The sequence below is a fragment of the Prunus mume genome, linkage group LG8 (genome assembly GCF_029339155.1).
Source record: "Prunus mume cultivar Tortuosa linkage group LG8, ASM2933915v1, whole genome shotgun sequence".
NCBI classification, from domain to species: domain Eukaryota; kingdom Viridiplantae; phylum Streptophyta; class Magnoliopsida; order Rosales; family Rosaceae; genus Prunus; species Prunus mume.
The window spans coordinates 11,288,944-11,303,151 of NC_142705.1; the positions used below are offsets into that span (position 1 = coordinate 11,288,944).

At 33.5% G+C, this 14,208-nt stretch overlaps 1 protein-coding gene across 1 annotated transcript; it reads right to left on the reverse strand.

The window, feature by feature from the left end:
• Window positions 1–11,399: 11,399 nt before the first annotated feature.
• LOC103339639 (uncharacterized) lies at window positions 11,400–12,467 on the reverse strand. Its single transcript, XM_008242971.2, has one exon. It carries the CDS (start codon window positions 12,465–12,467, stop codon window positions 11,400–11,402), a length of 1,068 nt encoding a protein of 355 aa, XP_008241193.2.
• Between the last annotated feature and the right edge of the window lie 1,741 nt (window positions 12,468–14,208).

Below are 14,208 nucleotides of genomic sequence, written 5' to 3' on the forward strand. Positions count from 1 at the left end.
TTCCCTAATTTTCAATTAAAGAAAGCAAAATGAAGTGAAAAAACAAGTATGTGATTAAACAAGAACATTAAATTACATATACAATCCATGAAGCTTCCAAAATAAGTTTTTGCACTTTCATCATCAAATGTATTAAAACGTGTCTCACAATGGAAACTTGATTAAATAAAATATGACATATAATAAATGGTTCAACTACTCATATCACCGATGAATTTTATGATAAAATCTCATACCTATTGGGCTTTGTAAGTGATTAAGTTGGGGACAATATTGATGTTGTTAGTAGTGGGCCGATGCCCCGTCTCTTTGAAATTTAATAAGGTATCAAAGCTGGGGCTTGAATATTTGACTCTGTTGTAGAATTGGCTTAAAGTGTGGCCCACTATGTGGTGGTCCCATGTGAGGGGACGTGTTGAATAATATAAGTCTCACATCGGAAAACTTGACTAAATAAAATAAGACATATAATGTGTTGCTAATAGTAGGCCGCTGACTCGCCTCTCTGAAATTTAATATTATCATATCAAAAGTGCAAAAACTAATAAAATATGTTAAGTTTACATTTAAAATGATTAACATTTTACTACATTTGATGTGTTAACATAATTATATACAAGCGTAAAATTGTGTTAAGTTGTTAACACAGGGCTCGTTTAGGACTGTTTCTCTAGGAAGTACTTATACTTATAAGCGCTTATAACAAAAGCGTTTTTATTATAAAGTTGTTGAAAATTTCATAAAAAATCGAAGTGCTTCTTGAAAAGCACTTGGGAGTGCTTCCTGAAGAAGCACATGGCAGTCTTCTCGAAAGCGCTTCTATGGCCCGAAACACTTTTAAACTTTTTGCCAAACGCTGTTAGAAGAGCTTTCAGTTGTCAGAAAGCGCTTTTAGCCATTTCAGAAACATTCCCAAACGAGCCCACATATTTTGGAAACCCAAAGCAAACTAATAAGATGGGCACATCCTTCTTAAGGTTTTCTATAATGTAGTTCAACAATTGGAATTGTCTTTATTTCATGAAATTTTTAAGGATTATTCGTGCAAAAAAAAAATCTAGACCGGAAACAGTTTGGGCATTTATAGATAAAATTAAAACAAAAATGCGGACAATCAAGTGACTAAACAAATTTTAATTTATCCAATTTTTTACATGAATAATCCTTGAATGAAAATCTAAAAACTAAATGGTTTGGACCATTGAAATATAGCCTAGAAATAAAATTTCCTTACTTTTCTTACTGAACGGAGAAAACCTTTTATGTATAATGTATGTATGTATCTAGTCCTATGTTGTCCAAAACAATAGAGTTGGGCCAAATTGAGTCTTTTTTTTCAAAGTAAAATTTTGAAATTTGAGGACCCCAGCGCTTGCTTAATCTGGCTCCTCTCTCATGGTCTGCCCTCGAGGATATTTAAGAGTAATGGTCCGCCCTCGAGGATATTTAAGAGTAATAGTCCCTGAATTTGTGCCGGATTCTCAATTTGATCCTTGATCATATACATGTTCTTGGACTAATCACTATTTTTTAACCTATTCCTTTCCCCCTGGCTTTACCATTGCACTTAAACATTATGGACTTGCATTTAAAATTAGAGCACAAATCTGTAAATAATGAAAAGGAAGTCCTAGGCACTGTTAGGAAAAGAACTTCATTTTTTTTTTTTGGTCTGAACCACGAGGTGGTCCTGGATGGGCTCCAACTATGGATGACACCTTTAAGCCTTAACCACAACCCACTAATTCCCGCTCACACCGGGTCGACCGTAAGGAGTAAAGTGCTGGCCAAAATGGTGACTCCATACAAGAGTAGGGATCGAACCCCTGACCTCTCTTAAGGAATGAGAGTGCCGAACCAAAAGAATTTCATTTTTAATAACTAAATAACTTATTTTTTTTTCTGATATATAATTGATTTTGGTACAGGATTAATCCTAGTAAAACCCGATCATGCCTGTTCTTTTTTTCTTTTTGGTCAGAATTGTGCATGTTCTTTCAGGTAATTTACTACTTAATTAAGGATTTTGGTACAAAATTAATCCAAGTAAAACTCTTATTTATTGAAATGCCTCATGTGGTATCTAAATAATCTCAATTTGCCTCCTGACATTTCAAATGACTCAATTTCCTCCATGACCTTCGATTCCGTGACCAAAGTTGCCCCATTCTATTAATTTTCAGATAAAAATTGTTAAATTAGCTGACGTGGCATAGGTATTTTAATAAATTTAACTATTAAAAATTAAATATAAAAAATGCTTGAAATTATTTTAAATAGGTAAAAATAAAGATAAAAATATCTCCTTTTTTTTTTTTTTTCTCTCTCCCTCAATCATCAACCCCACCACTTTCTCCCTCATCTCAACCAGCCCCACTGCCCAACCAACCCTAGCAACCACCTTCCCCCTCCCCATTCCTCTATCAAAACAAAGGTACTAAAAAAACCCAGCAACCCTCTCTCTCTCTCTCTGTGGCAACCACAAACCTAACTCGCCCTCCACCCTCTGTCTTCTCTGCCCTCTCCTCCTTTCTTCGACATCGTCAAACCCTAACCAATTCTCCCTCTCTCTCTCTTCCCAATTCTCTCTTTTTCTATGGCAGGCATTGAGTGAGATATGGACTGCCACATATGTGAAATATGAAGTCAATTTGGTGTTTTTTTGTGTGGGTTTTGAGCCTTTTGACAATTGCAGAGAGAGAGAGAGAGAGAGAGAGAGAGAGAGAGAGAAGGTGGGGTAGGGTGGGTTTTGGCTGGGTGTGGGTTGTTTGGGCGGTGGGGCTACTTGAGATGAGGGAGAAGGTGGTGGGGCCTAATGATTGAGGGAGAAAAAAACGAGACATTTTTATCTTTATTTTTATTTTACTTATTTAAAATAATTTCAAACAATTTTTATATTTAATAGCTAAATTTACTAAAATACCCATGCCACTTCAATTGATTTAATGATTTTTATCTAAAAATTAACAAAATGGGACAACTTTGGTCACGAAATGAAAGTTCAAGAAGAAGATTGAATAATTTAAAACATAAAGGGGCAAATTAAAACTATTTAAGAACCAAAAGAGCATTTCAATAAATAATTATGTACAAGAGAGAGAGAACCCTCGTGGCCAAGAATGTCCTAATTGGGTCCCCATCATATTTTCATTTTCCTTTTCCTTAAACTTTTGCTTTACTTTTTACTTTTGTCCCGACGTGATTAGGTCAACATTTGGATTAAACCCATGATTTGAAGGATGAGACAAGCTCCATTGTCCTGGCCACACATTCCAAAGCTGGAAAACCAAGAAGTTTTGTTAAGACTCATTTTAGACATCGAAATTTATTTGTTTTGGTTCTAGAATTCACCGTATGTTAGTTCAATTGTGACAATGAGTGAGCAAGTCGAAGTCTTTAGAGAGGATGGTTGGTAGGGCAGGGGACAAGAACAACCTATCAGTTCAAGCTTTCATCATAAAGACATCTCAAATAACAGCTACACCTAATCAAGAAGGGAGACTTAGTCCTCATGGTACGAACGACGATTATTATCAACCGACAGATTGGGATAAGTTAGGAGAAAAACTTCTATGAAATGGGAATAACACTATCTTGCTATTTCCGATCAATAACGTTCTGACACGCATGACAACACTTCTATGTGACATAGTATTATTAGTCGAGGGTAACAAAATAGTGCTATCTCCATTACAACTAAGTTTTTCTTGGAAGGTAAAGCCTAAATGGCCCCTACATCATCTAAAAAGTTATATGTACACAAATTTTTCCTTTTAATTTTATTAGCATCAATTTTTTTAATGTGCAGGGACCATATTAAAACGTTTAGTTTAAAATGCATATATATATATATATTACACATGGTTTAAAGTTGTAATTAACTTGGTAATCATTGATGTTTAAGATTTAAGCAAAACTTTTATAATGGCAGCTTTTAAAGTTAATGAGAGTGGTTTGTATTTGTGGGTTGATAAAGTGTTTATGTGCTTGTAATTGACAAGAAACTTGAAATCAAATTCTGATGTGAAATTATTTATAGCGAGATAGGGCCAAAGGGATAGCTTTAAATTTAATGGCTCAACGACATATCAATTGTTATATATCAAATTATTGTTTGAGTTTGGCATGACATTGGCTGTTAAATATTGTAAGGTATCGTACGGTTGCTGAACTCAAAGTTGTAAGGGGAGAAAAGTACTAATCTTCATTTGGGAGAGAAAAGTACGGTTTTCGCCTTCGCGTACTCATGTTTAAACGACATCGTTTTGAACACAAGCACGATATCAGTATCGAAATAAAAAAGATAGAAATAGTACTTAATAAGATTCTATTTTCAGAAATATATATCTTCTTTTTTTATCTAGAGTAAAAGCTATCTATGCTCTTTCTTTCTCAAGGAGAATCTATACCTATATAATTGGAACCTCGACCTAATTTATTATTGTCAACCAAACAGGCAAATCTCATTAGATATAGTCTTTTCTTCCATGAGTCATGACCATACTTTTTCAAGTTTCTCAGAGAAGCTACAGCTGGCTGGCTCTCTAGTCTTATACCTTCTCTTTCTCTCCTCAATTATTCAAGAATCTTGTTAGCCAAATACTACGTAGTACGTAGTTAAAGGTGGTTAATACCATACTAGGGCCACCTCCTCTTTGGGAAAAACCAAATTATCCGACAAGCTCCTCACTCAAACAATTATTTTACTCCTAATGAACAAACCCTTTGCAACTTCTCTCTCTCTCTTTCTCTCTCTCTCTCTCTCTCTCTTCTCTTCTTCTGTTCTGTTCTTTCACCCACTGTTGATGTTGAATTGGGAAACATCTAGCTCCACCACTCAAGACTGTTATATGGGGTCTGACGTGTGAGGCGTGGCCATTATAAATATATATACATACATATATGCAGCACCAGAAAAGGGTGCCATGCTGGCTCACCACAGACCGTCCAAGTGGAAGTATCGTGACGACACATGCAAAAGGTGGACTGGTGTTTTTGTGCCTGTTAGATTTGCATTCCACATCATCCTGTGCCATGCTTTTGAGCTTCTTTTAATCCTAACTCTAGCAAACACCACCAGGGCCTGGCCTCATTTGGATGCATGTGGAGGTATAAAGAGAGAGAGAGAGAGAGAGAGAGAGAGAGAGAGAGAGAGAGAGAGCTTTATTTGTTTGTGCACGTCTAAAGGGTTTGCTTTCTTGAATCCACAATAGGCTCGAGTGGACATTTATAACATGTTTCTTTCTATTATTTATGTTTTTGTTAGTATATACACGCGTGAATTGGAATTCATAATAGCCCTAACAAAAACTTTTAGCTTCAATTATGAAGAGGTGGAACGTGAGGTAATTTAGTGTTTTGATAATGATAGTCATAGAAGAGATGCGAACCAAAACGGAAAACGATAAGAGAACTATTCAAACTTACACTAAGGTCACACTTGGTGATTCGGATTGGAGTGGACTATTTTAATTAAATTGGACATAACTGTCTTGACCGCTGTTTGATGAACTTATAAATATTGAGACTGAACTCATTAAATTTAGCAACATCCCAACGTATTATATCTTGTATTAGTCCCATATAAGAACAAACTTGGACTCAACTCCAATTCAGTCCAAGCCGAGTCACCAAAGGATCAACATTGATTTGGATGACTTGATTTATGGTTTTCTTGACTAAAATATATTAACATGAATGATGACTTCACTATGTAATGGTATGATATAAAATAGTTGGATGGTATGCTTCGTCCTTGGCTAGAAAGTACATAAAATCATAACTATCGCTTAGTGATAGTGATAAACAACATGGAATTCTTAACCTTTTTGTGGGGGAGTTTTCATATAAGACACATTCGATTCAATTATTTGGAATTAATATGCAAATTCACTTCACTTATCACTTTCTTACTAAGGCCAAGCCGCCAAGGTGTCAAAGTTACCAAATCAAATTAATTAGGCAGAAAAATGGATGCTTTTCCTCACTTTTAGCTAAATAACAATAATTGGTGAAAAGTATTATAGGGTGGACGAAATGGGATTGGCACTAAGCAAGTGGATTAGCGTTTCTTAAGCTTTGTCTTTCCCAAGTAGTGGTGATTACACATCTCCTGCATGATAGTTAATTAAAAGTAAAAAAATCATTCAAAGAATCTTCTCCAACCTTAAATAATTTGAGGGTTGAGATTCTTTTTTGGTGAATGGAGGGACCAATTTGCAAGTGGGGAAGTTCCTGATTTTTGTATGGTATTATAATAAACATAATGGAATTGTTATTCTCGCTAATTAGTGATAACATTAAGGTGGATATTATCATTATCAGGAGTTGGTGTCAGGAATATTGACATAAAAAACTTCGGTGCTCAATGATTGTCTTGCTATTTTGGCAAAGCTTATGGGTTTAAGACGGGTTGGTTTTGAATTGGGAACGTAACCCCAAAGAGTGAATGGAACAAAAAAGAGATTTTTACGTTAAAAAAACACCTCAAATCAAGAAGGAAGAACTACATGTAGAGAAAACTTCAATCCACTATATATTGGGAAGGGAATTAAGAACTTCTTCTCTCTCTGTTGCTATATGGAATAGAAAGGAAAGAAAAAATGTTATCCGTATCACTTTTCTAACGCATTCCTTATTCTCTACACAAGGGTGGCCTTGGGGTGGTGCAAGTGGCGCCATCGTATAGGGCCCTGATTTTTTAGGCCCAAGAAAAAAAATGTCTTTATATTATATATATTAATATTATAGAAATGATATATATACTTTAGCGTGCTACATATTATTACAAAAGTGTGTGTGACTGAGCTGGCTTTATAGTGCGTACACTACTACATTTTACAATTTGAGCGATGAAGAGAATTTCGTCGCGCAAAGTATACTTTAGTGGAACAAATTTTAGCGTAACAAAAACTTCGTTGCGCAAAGATCATGAAGAAAGACTTTGTGCGATGAAGTTTTTTCATTGGTCGCGCAAGTTTTGTGCGACGAAAAAATATTGGTCGTGCAAGTTTTGCGCGATGAAAGTATTGGTCGCGCAAAGTTTTGCGCGACGAAACAATATTGGTTGCGCAAAGTTTTGCACGACGAAAAATATTGGTTGCGCAAAGTCTTAAAAAAATTTCAAAAAATTAAATTTTCCGTCGTCCCATTTTTCGTGCCAGCCCAAATTTTTAGAATTTTGGGCGATGAAATATTTTTTGGGTTCTAAATTTTTTTAATTAAAATAAACTAATTTAATAGTTTGCATGGTGAAATATTTTGTCTCGCAAGGTTTTTGACTTTTTGTTTTATTATTTCTATAATATTAATTTAATTATATTAATTTTTTCGAATTCTTACTTTTAAATTTAATTTAATTGTATGATTTTTTTATTACTTTAATTTAATTATATTAATTTTTTCAAATTTTTACTTTTTAAATTTAATTTAATTGTATGATTTTTTTTAATTACTTTAATTTAAATTGATATATTCAAAATAAAATTACATATGAAAAATAGTGATCAAATTATCCAATAAATATATATATAATATTCAAAATGTACACATAAATTAACAAAGTACAATAATAAAATCCTAATACAAGCCTATTGTGGTGGTAGTGGCGGAGGATATGTTTTGATAGCATCCTGATCCTCAACTTTAGCCGTCAAAGTCTCAATGATTCCCTATACAAAAATAAAAAATATGGTCAAATAACAAAAAATAAAATAAAAATTGGCATAATCTCCCCTAAAATAGTTGTACCACAAATCCAACCTAAACTCCAATCCTCACCCTATACTCAACCCCAAACCCCACACAAACTCAAAACTAACTTCAAAAATACATATTAATGAAAAAAATTTAAAATTTGGAGAGAATATACCTTTTAATAAGATTGAGAGTGAGTGAGAATGGGAGGGAGAAGTGAGTGTGAGAGAATTAGAGAAGATAGTGAGAGAGAGATGAGACAGTGAGTGAGAGTGAGAGATAGTGAAGAGAGAGAGACGAGAGATTAAGTGAGAGGAGTGAGTGTGAGAGAAAAGGTGGGATTTGAGGAGAGGGAAGAGTAGATAAAGGCATTGAGAAAATGGTGGAGAAGTTATTTTGGTTTTAAAAACCGTATCACTTTGCTCGACGAAAAATATTGTTGGTCGTGCAAAGTTTTGTGTGACGAAAAATATTGATTGCGCAAAGTCTAAAAAATTTATTAAAAAAAAAAAAAAATTCTCACGTCCCACTTTTGGTACGCGCCAAATTTTTTAAAGTTTTGCGTGATGAAAAATATTGGAATATTGGTCGCGCAAAGTCTAAAGAAATTATATAAAAAAAATTCCCGAGTCCCATTTTTGGTTCCCGCCCAAATTTTAAATTTTTGCGCGATGAAAAATATATATTGGTCTCGCAAAGTCTAAAAAATATATATATGTTTTTTAAAATCCCACGTCTCATTTTTGGTACCTGCCCAAATTTTTAGAGTTTTGTGACGAACTGTTGGTTGTGCAAACTTTTGAGAGACGAAAAATTGGTTCGTAGCACAATATTTATAAAAATAATTTTTATGAATAATAAAAAATAAAATAATTTTATTTTACGATTTAAAATATAAATAAGGTTAAAGCTACTTAATAAATATATATACTATTCAATTTCTTAAGTGTTATACGTACAAAATAAATAAATTTAAAGCTACTTAATAAATAAATATATATATACACACACATCATTCAACGATCCAACTGTTAAACTTGTTTGTATATACTTCAAGATCGTATACCCCAAAAATTGCAAAAAACAAACATTCAGAGATCTAGTAACGGGACAAAACTTTTCGATGGTTATAATTGAAAAATCACTATTTAACGGTTATTTTAACTCCGATTTTGATGATTTTTTGCAACTACACTCCTTGACCCTATATGAATACAATAACTGAATTTGATCTTCAATTTAAAATATTTACACTAGTGGATACCACAAAATCTTATGTTATATTTAACGAAAGTATAAATAAACTCTTAATTGTTAGTGAATGTATTGTTTTGATAGCATACGCATTTTACGAAACTAGTTTCAACGATCCAACCGTCAAACTTGTTTGTTTATACTTCGAGATCGTATACTCCAAAAATCAGAAAAAATAAACATTCAGAGATCAAGTAACGGGACAAAGCTTTTCGACGGTTATAAATGAAAAATCATGATTTAAAACGGTTATTTTAACTCCGATTTTGATGATTTTTTACAACTATACTCCTTGAACCTGGATGAATATAATGACTATAATGACTAAATTTGATCTTCAATTTAAAATATTTACACTAGTGGATACAACAAAATCTTATGTTATATTTAACGAAAGTATAAATAAACTCTTAATTGTTAGTGAATATATTATTTTGATGACATACACATTCTATGAAACTATTTTGAACGATCCAACTATCAAACTTGTTTGTTTATACTTCGAGATCATATACGCCAAAAATCAGAAAAAATAAACATTTAGAGATCAAGTAATGTGACAAAACTTTTCAACGGTTATAAATGAAAAATCATGATTTAACTGTTATTTTAACTCCGATTTTGATGATTTTTTTACAGCTACACTCCTTGAACTAATTCGATCATCAATTTAAAATATATATTTTCTAACAAAAACCCAATCCGAACTACAATAATATATTTTTCTAACAAAAATCTGATCCGATCTAAAATAAAAAATTTAAAGCTACTTAATAAATATATATACCTTTTAATTTCTTAAGTGTTATGCATACAAAATAAAAATACAAAAATAAATTGGATTAGGCGACGAAATGTTTGGATTACGTCATGCAAAAATTTTAAAAAATAAAATTTTTATTTTATTTATTTTTAAAAATACTTTGCACGACGAAGTTTATTGTTTCGTCGCGCAAAGTCACTTTGAGTGACGATGTATTGTCGTTGCACAAAAGTTTGTCGTGCAAAGTGGCTTTGCGCGACGAATTGTTTTTTGTCACGCAAAATTGGTCACACAAGACTTTGAGTGACGAAGTTTTAAGTTTCGTCGAGCAAAATTTGGTCGCGCAAGGGTTTTTTTTTCCTACTAGTGGTATCACAAGTCTTATTGAAGTCATTCTACCTATTTTAATTATTATTTTTGCATTATAATAACAAATTTTAAATATTTATAAACAAAAACACCTTAAAAAAGGGACACATCAAACTAAACTAACCATATTTATGAACAATTTTTGGATTATAAGGTTTGTCATTACATGTTTATTGATGATGACTTCTAGTTATAAATATTTTTGTATTAGATTATGTGAGGCTCCAATTTCAGTTTAACACAGGGCCCTCAAAATCTCAGGGACGACCCTGACTCAATATATATGGAATATGTCAGAAAAGTGATACGAGTAACACAATTTTTTTTAAAACCAAATTTATTCACCAATACTAGAATCACCAAATTTATTCACATAATATAATAAAATTTCCTTAACAAGTAAAAGGGGCATGAAGGAAGTTTTTGAGTTTTCTTTTGAAAAAGTTCTCATAGGGGAGGAACTTCTTTTGTAGCCATAATTCTTGGAAGTAACAAGTATACATTGGGTTCGACTTAGTGCCTAAGACAGCTAGGAACATACGAGAGCTGGTTCGTTTGCAGTTTGTTTTTTCAGTTGAGCTTCATATTGAGTGAGTCTGGGCTTTTACTCTAGTTTGGATCGAGTGATTCTACGGACACCCATTATATGCTCTATGGACACCCATGTTCTAAATTTAAATGTCTATAATTTGATCTGGTAATGGGTACCCTCCAAATTATTATTTCAAAATTTTTTTTTCTTCAAACATTTCAAACGAGTACCCAAATTAGTAGATCACCTACTGAGACATAGACGAGATATGGGTAGCTTGTTTCACTGAGAGCAAGAAACGAGAGATGGGCTAGAGAAGTGGCGGATCTAGCCGGATATTGGGTAGGCTGCTGACTACCTGAAAATTTTCAAAAAAATAAAATAGGTATTAGGTAGCTGGTTCTGTTACGTCACGTAACTATGTGTATCTTTCTATGTTTATTAATAAAATTTACTCAAATCGTCAAATTTAGTATATAAGGTTTGCCTACCCGACTTTTTATGATTCAGTTTTGGTTGAGGAACATGTATCGAGACCTCATCTGACTAAGCTAAAAGAAGAAATACACACTAGTAAATTGCATAATATTACTATAAAATATAACAATAATTCATTAAAGATGAAAACTTTGATGCATTAATTTAAAAATGTGGGGAAAAATGGAAAAAAAACAAACCAAATGACATCAAACACCACTGCAGAGAGTACATTAATGGGTGTATGTTTTTTTTTATTCTTGGTTTCACAGTAAAGTAAGTTGCAATCCAAAGAGAGCATGGATTTTTTCAAGTTTTGCTAACATCATAGGGAAGCCCTGCATCACTTCCACCGTTGTTACCTCCAAACAACCCAGCAGGCAACCCTAATCCACTTCCCTTATCACCTTCGACGCTCAGCTGTTGGGGCAGATGCCCTAGTCTATCACCATATCCAGCATTGGTTCCTCTAGTACCCCATCCAGTATTGCCCACGATATTATCCCCATAATAATGTGGAAGCATGTCATGCCTCATCTCACTTCCACCAGTAGAACTTCCTCCATAATTCACGTGAGGCATCCCCAAATCAGTTCCATGACGCCTAACACTGCTACTCGAACCAGCAATGTTATGAATTTGCTTGGGAAGCCCTAAATCACTTCCACCATAGCTGTAATTGCCTTCAAAGTTCACGCTAGGAAACCCTATCCCGTTTGCAGGATTAACAGAACTACCAAAAAAGGTATATTCGGGCAGTCCCATATCACTCCTCACACTACTGCTAGCTCCAACAATGTTCTCCATTTGCTTCGTCTTTTCCTTGTGCAAATAATTAAACAAAGACTCTGTAGCGTTCCGTTCATCATTATGTGAAGGAGCACATAGTGGAACATTAGGATCCATCTCTTTAGTTTCGATCCGTTTCTCGATCTCTTTCATCTTGTCCTTCATAAAAAAAACCAAATCAGTTAGCTCTCTAGCGTGAAATGCATCTAGTGGCTTACCATTTTGAAGAATCTGGTGCATGATATAATTCATCTCCATCTCATTGTTCTTCTTCTGAATCTTCCTTATTTGTTCTTGTATTTTGGCTGCACTATCCTTGAGGTAAGTCTCTTGGTTCGTCATCTTCTTCCACCGCTCGAATTCCGGTATGCTGAGAAACCTTGCCAGTAGTTCTTGAACCACTGGGCGTTCAGGCCACACAACAGGCTCGTCACTATCGGGCCCATAAACGATGATCAAGCCGTTCACATCACATAAAATGGTCAGCTCTCTCAGTTTTTTCAACAAGTTTGCCCTCCTCTTTCTGAGGGTGGCTTTCCTAGCAGCATCATTCACAATCCATGCAAGTTTCACCTTTCTCCTTGTCATGGTTGATGACTCTATACTCCACCCATCCAAGCGTATTTATATCATGTATGACATTTGTTCTCATAGATACAGGGGTAGTTTGGTCATTAAAATTGTTACATTCTTTTGTAATATTTGAAATTTTTGAGATAATATAGTGTTTCGTTGAAAAAATTTAACATTTTTAAGCACAAAAATAATTATCGAGAAAATCCTCAACAAATTTTAAAGCCAAAATTATCGAAAGTTAACCTATGTGACACAAAATAAGCTAAAATTACCTATGTGACACAAAATAAGCTAAAATTTCAACATTTTTTTGTTGTCAAACATACTTCAACACATTTAAAACATATATTACATAAAATAATGACATAGTAAGTTTATTTTGACAATTTAAAGGGATGAAATGACCATTTAGTACTTCGCATAAGTGCAACTACATATGAGAATATTAACCAGAAACGAAAAAAATCTACAACTAAAATTTAATCTCTCTATCGTCTTAGGTGGACGATTATTTCCTTCTACGTATTTACCATTTTAGTCATATCGGGGGAAACAAGTGCATGCCTCAGCCTTGGGCGAGCAGTGAGACTTGCAAAGTATTTCCATTTTAGTCATATAAAATGGAAAATATAACCAAGATGGAAAATATAATGATGATACAGAAAATATATTGTAAAGTGTTTCCATTTTAGTCATATAAAATGATGATACAGATAAAATTATTTCTAAAAAAGGAAATATAAATGGACATTTAATCGGTATATATATTAGGTAGACAATTATTTCCATGTTTTTTTTTTGCGCCTATTAGACCTATTTTTAGTCGAGTATGGGCTGAATGTTTTTCTTTTTGTTAAATAAATTAATTGTATTTTGGAAAATAAAATAAAATAAATGAATTTGTATAACCAAAAGAGGGAATCACCCATATGCCCAATATAATGTGAGTTGTAGTTTTCTTTTTGTGCGTAAATGAAATGTGTAACCAAAAGAGGGAAATCACTAATATGATTTGTAGTTTTTCTTTTTAGTAAATATATGAATTGTGTGGGAACACATATTTTGCCGGCTAATAAGGAGACGACACATGGAAAAAAATATTTCTTAGGTCAACTAATTATCCTAATTAAAAAAATTATCTTTGATTTAAGATAGGAATATATCCTTAAATCAAGGAACCAATTTCCACCGAACCTCTTGAAATAATTACTATCTTTTTGGGTAAGAATAATCTTAACTAAATAAGGATTATTCTCCCAAAACTCTAAAACACAAAGAGCTTATAAATACATGGCTACACAAGGCATTCAAGGTAAATTTTTTTTTTAACCCTAAAATCCTCTCTTGTTGCCACTCTCTCTCTCATCTCTCTCATAATGTTAAGTGACACCACACACGGTTCTGGCCACCTGGCTCTCCCCGTAAGAGAAAACTCCATCCACTTTAGCTATTGTTGTATTTTTATCAAGATCCAATCGAACTAACTTAGGTATCGGAGGGCCTTTAGCCAACACCCCCCGGGTGTTGTCTATTTACTCCTATTTATTTCACATGAATTGAAGAAGAGAGAGAAGGAAGATCAAAAATTGAGGAACCAACTCGCAAATATTCCCTGTGTGGAAATTTGCTCAAACATATTTGGTGCTTTCAACACCATGACTCTACGGCGTATGTCAAAAGATGTGATCGAGGTTGTGAAGTCTTGTATTTTAAATGGATAAAAGAAGATATTTATCATTTGTATAAGCTTGGA

Excerpts from the sequence above, each read along its gene's own strand:
- LOC103339639 (XM_008242971.2), bottom strand. The coding sequence starts at position 12,467 with ATGACAAGGAGAAAGGTGAAACTTGCATGGATTGTGAATGATGCTGCT.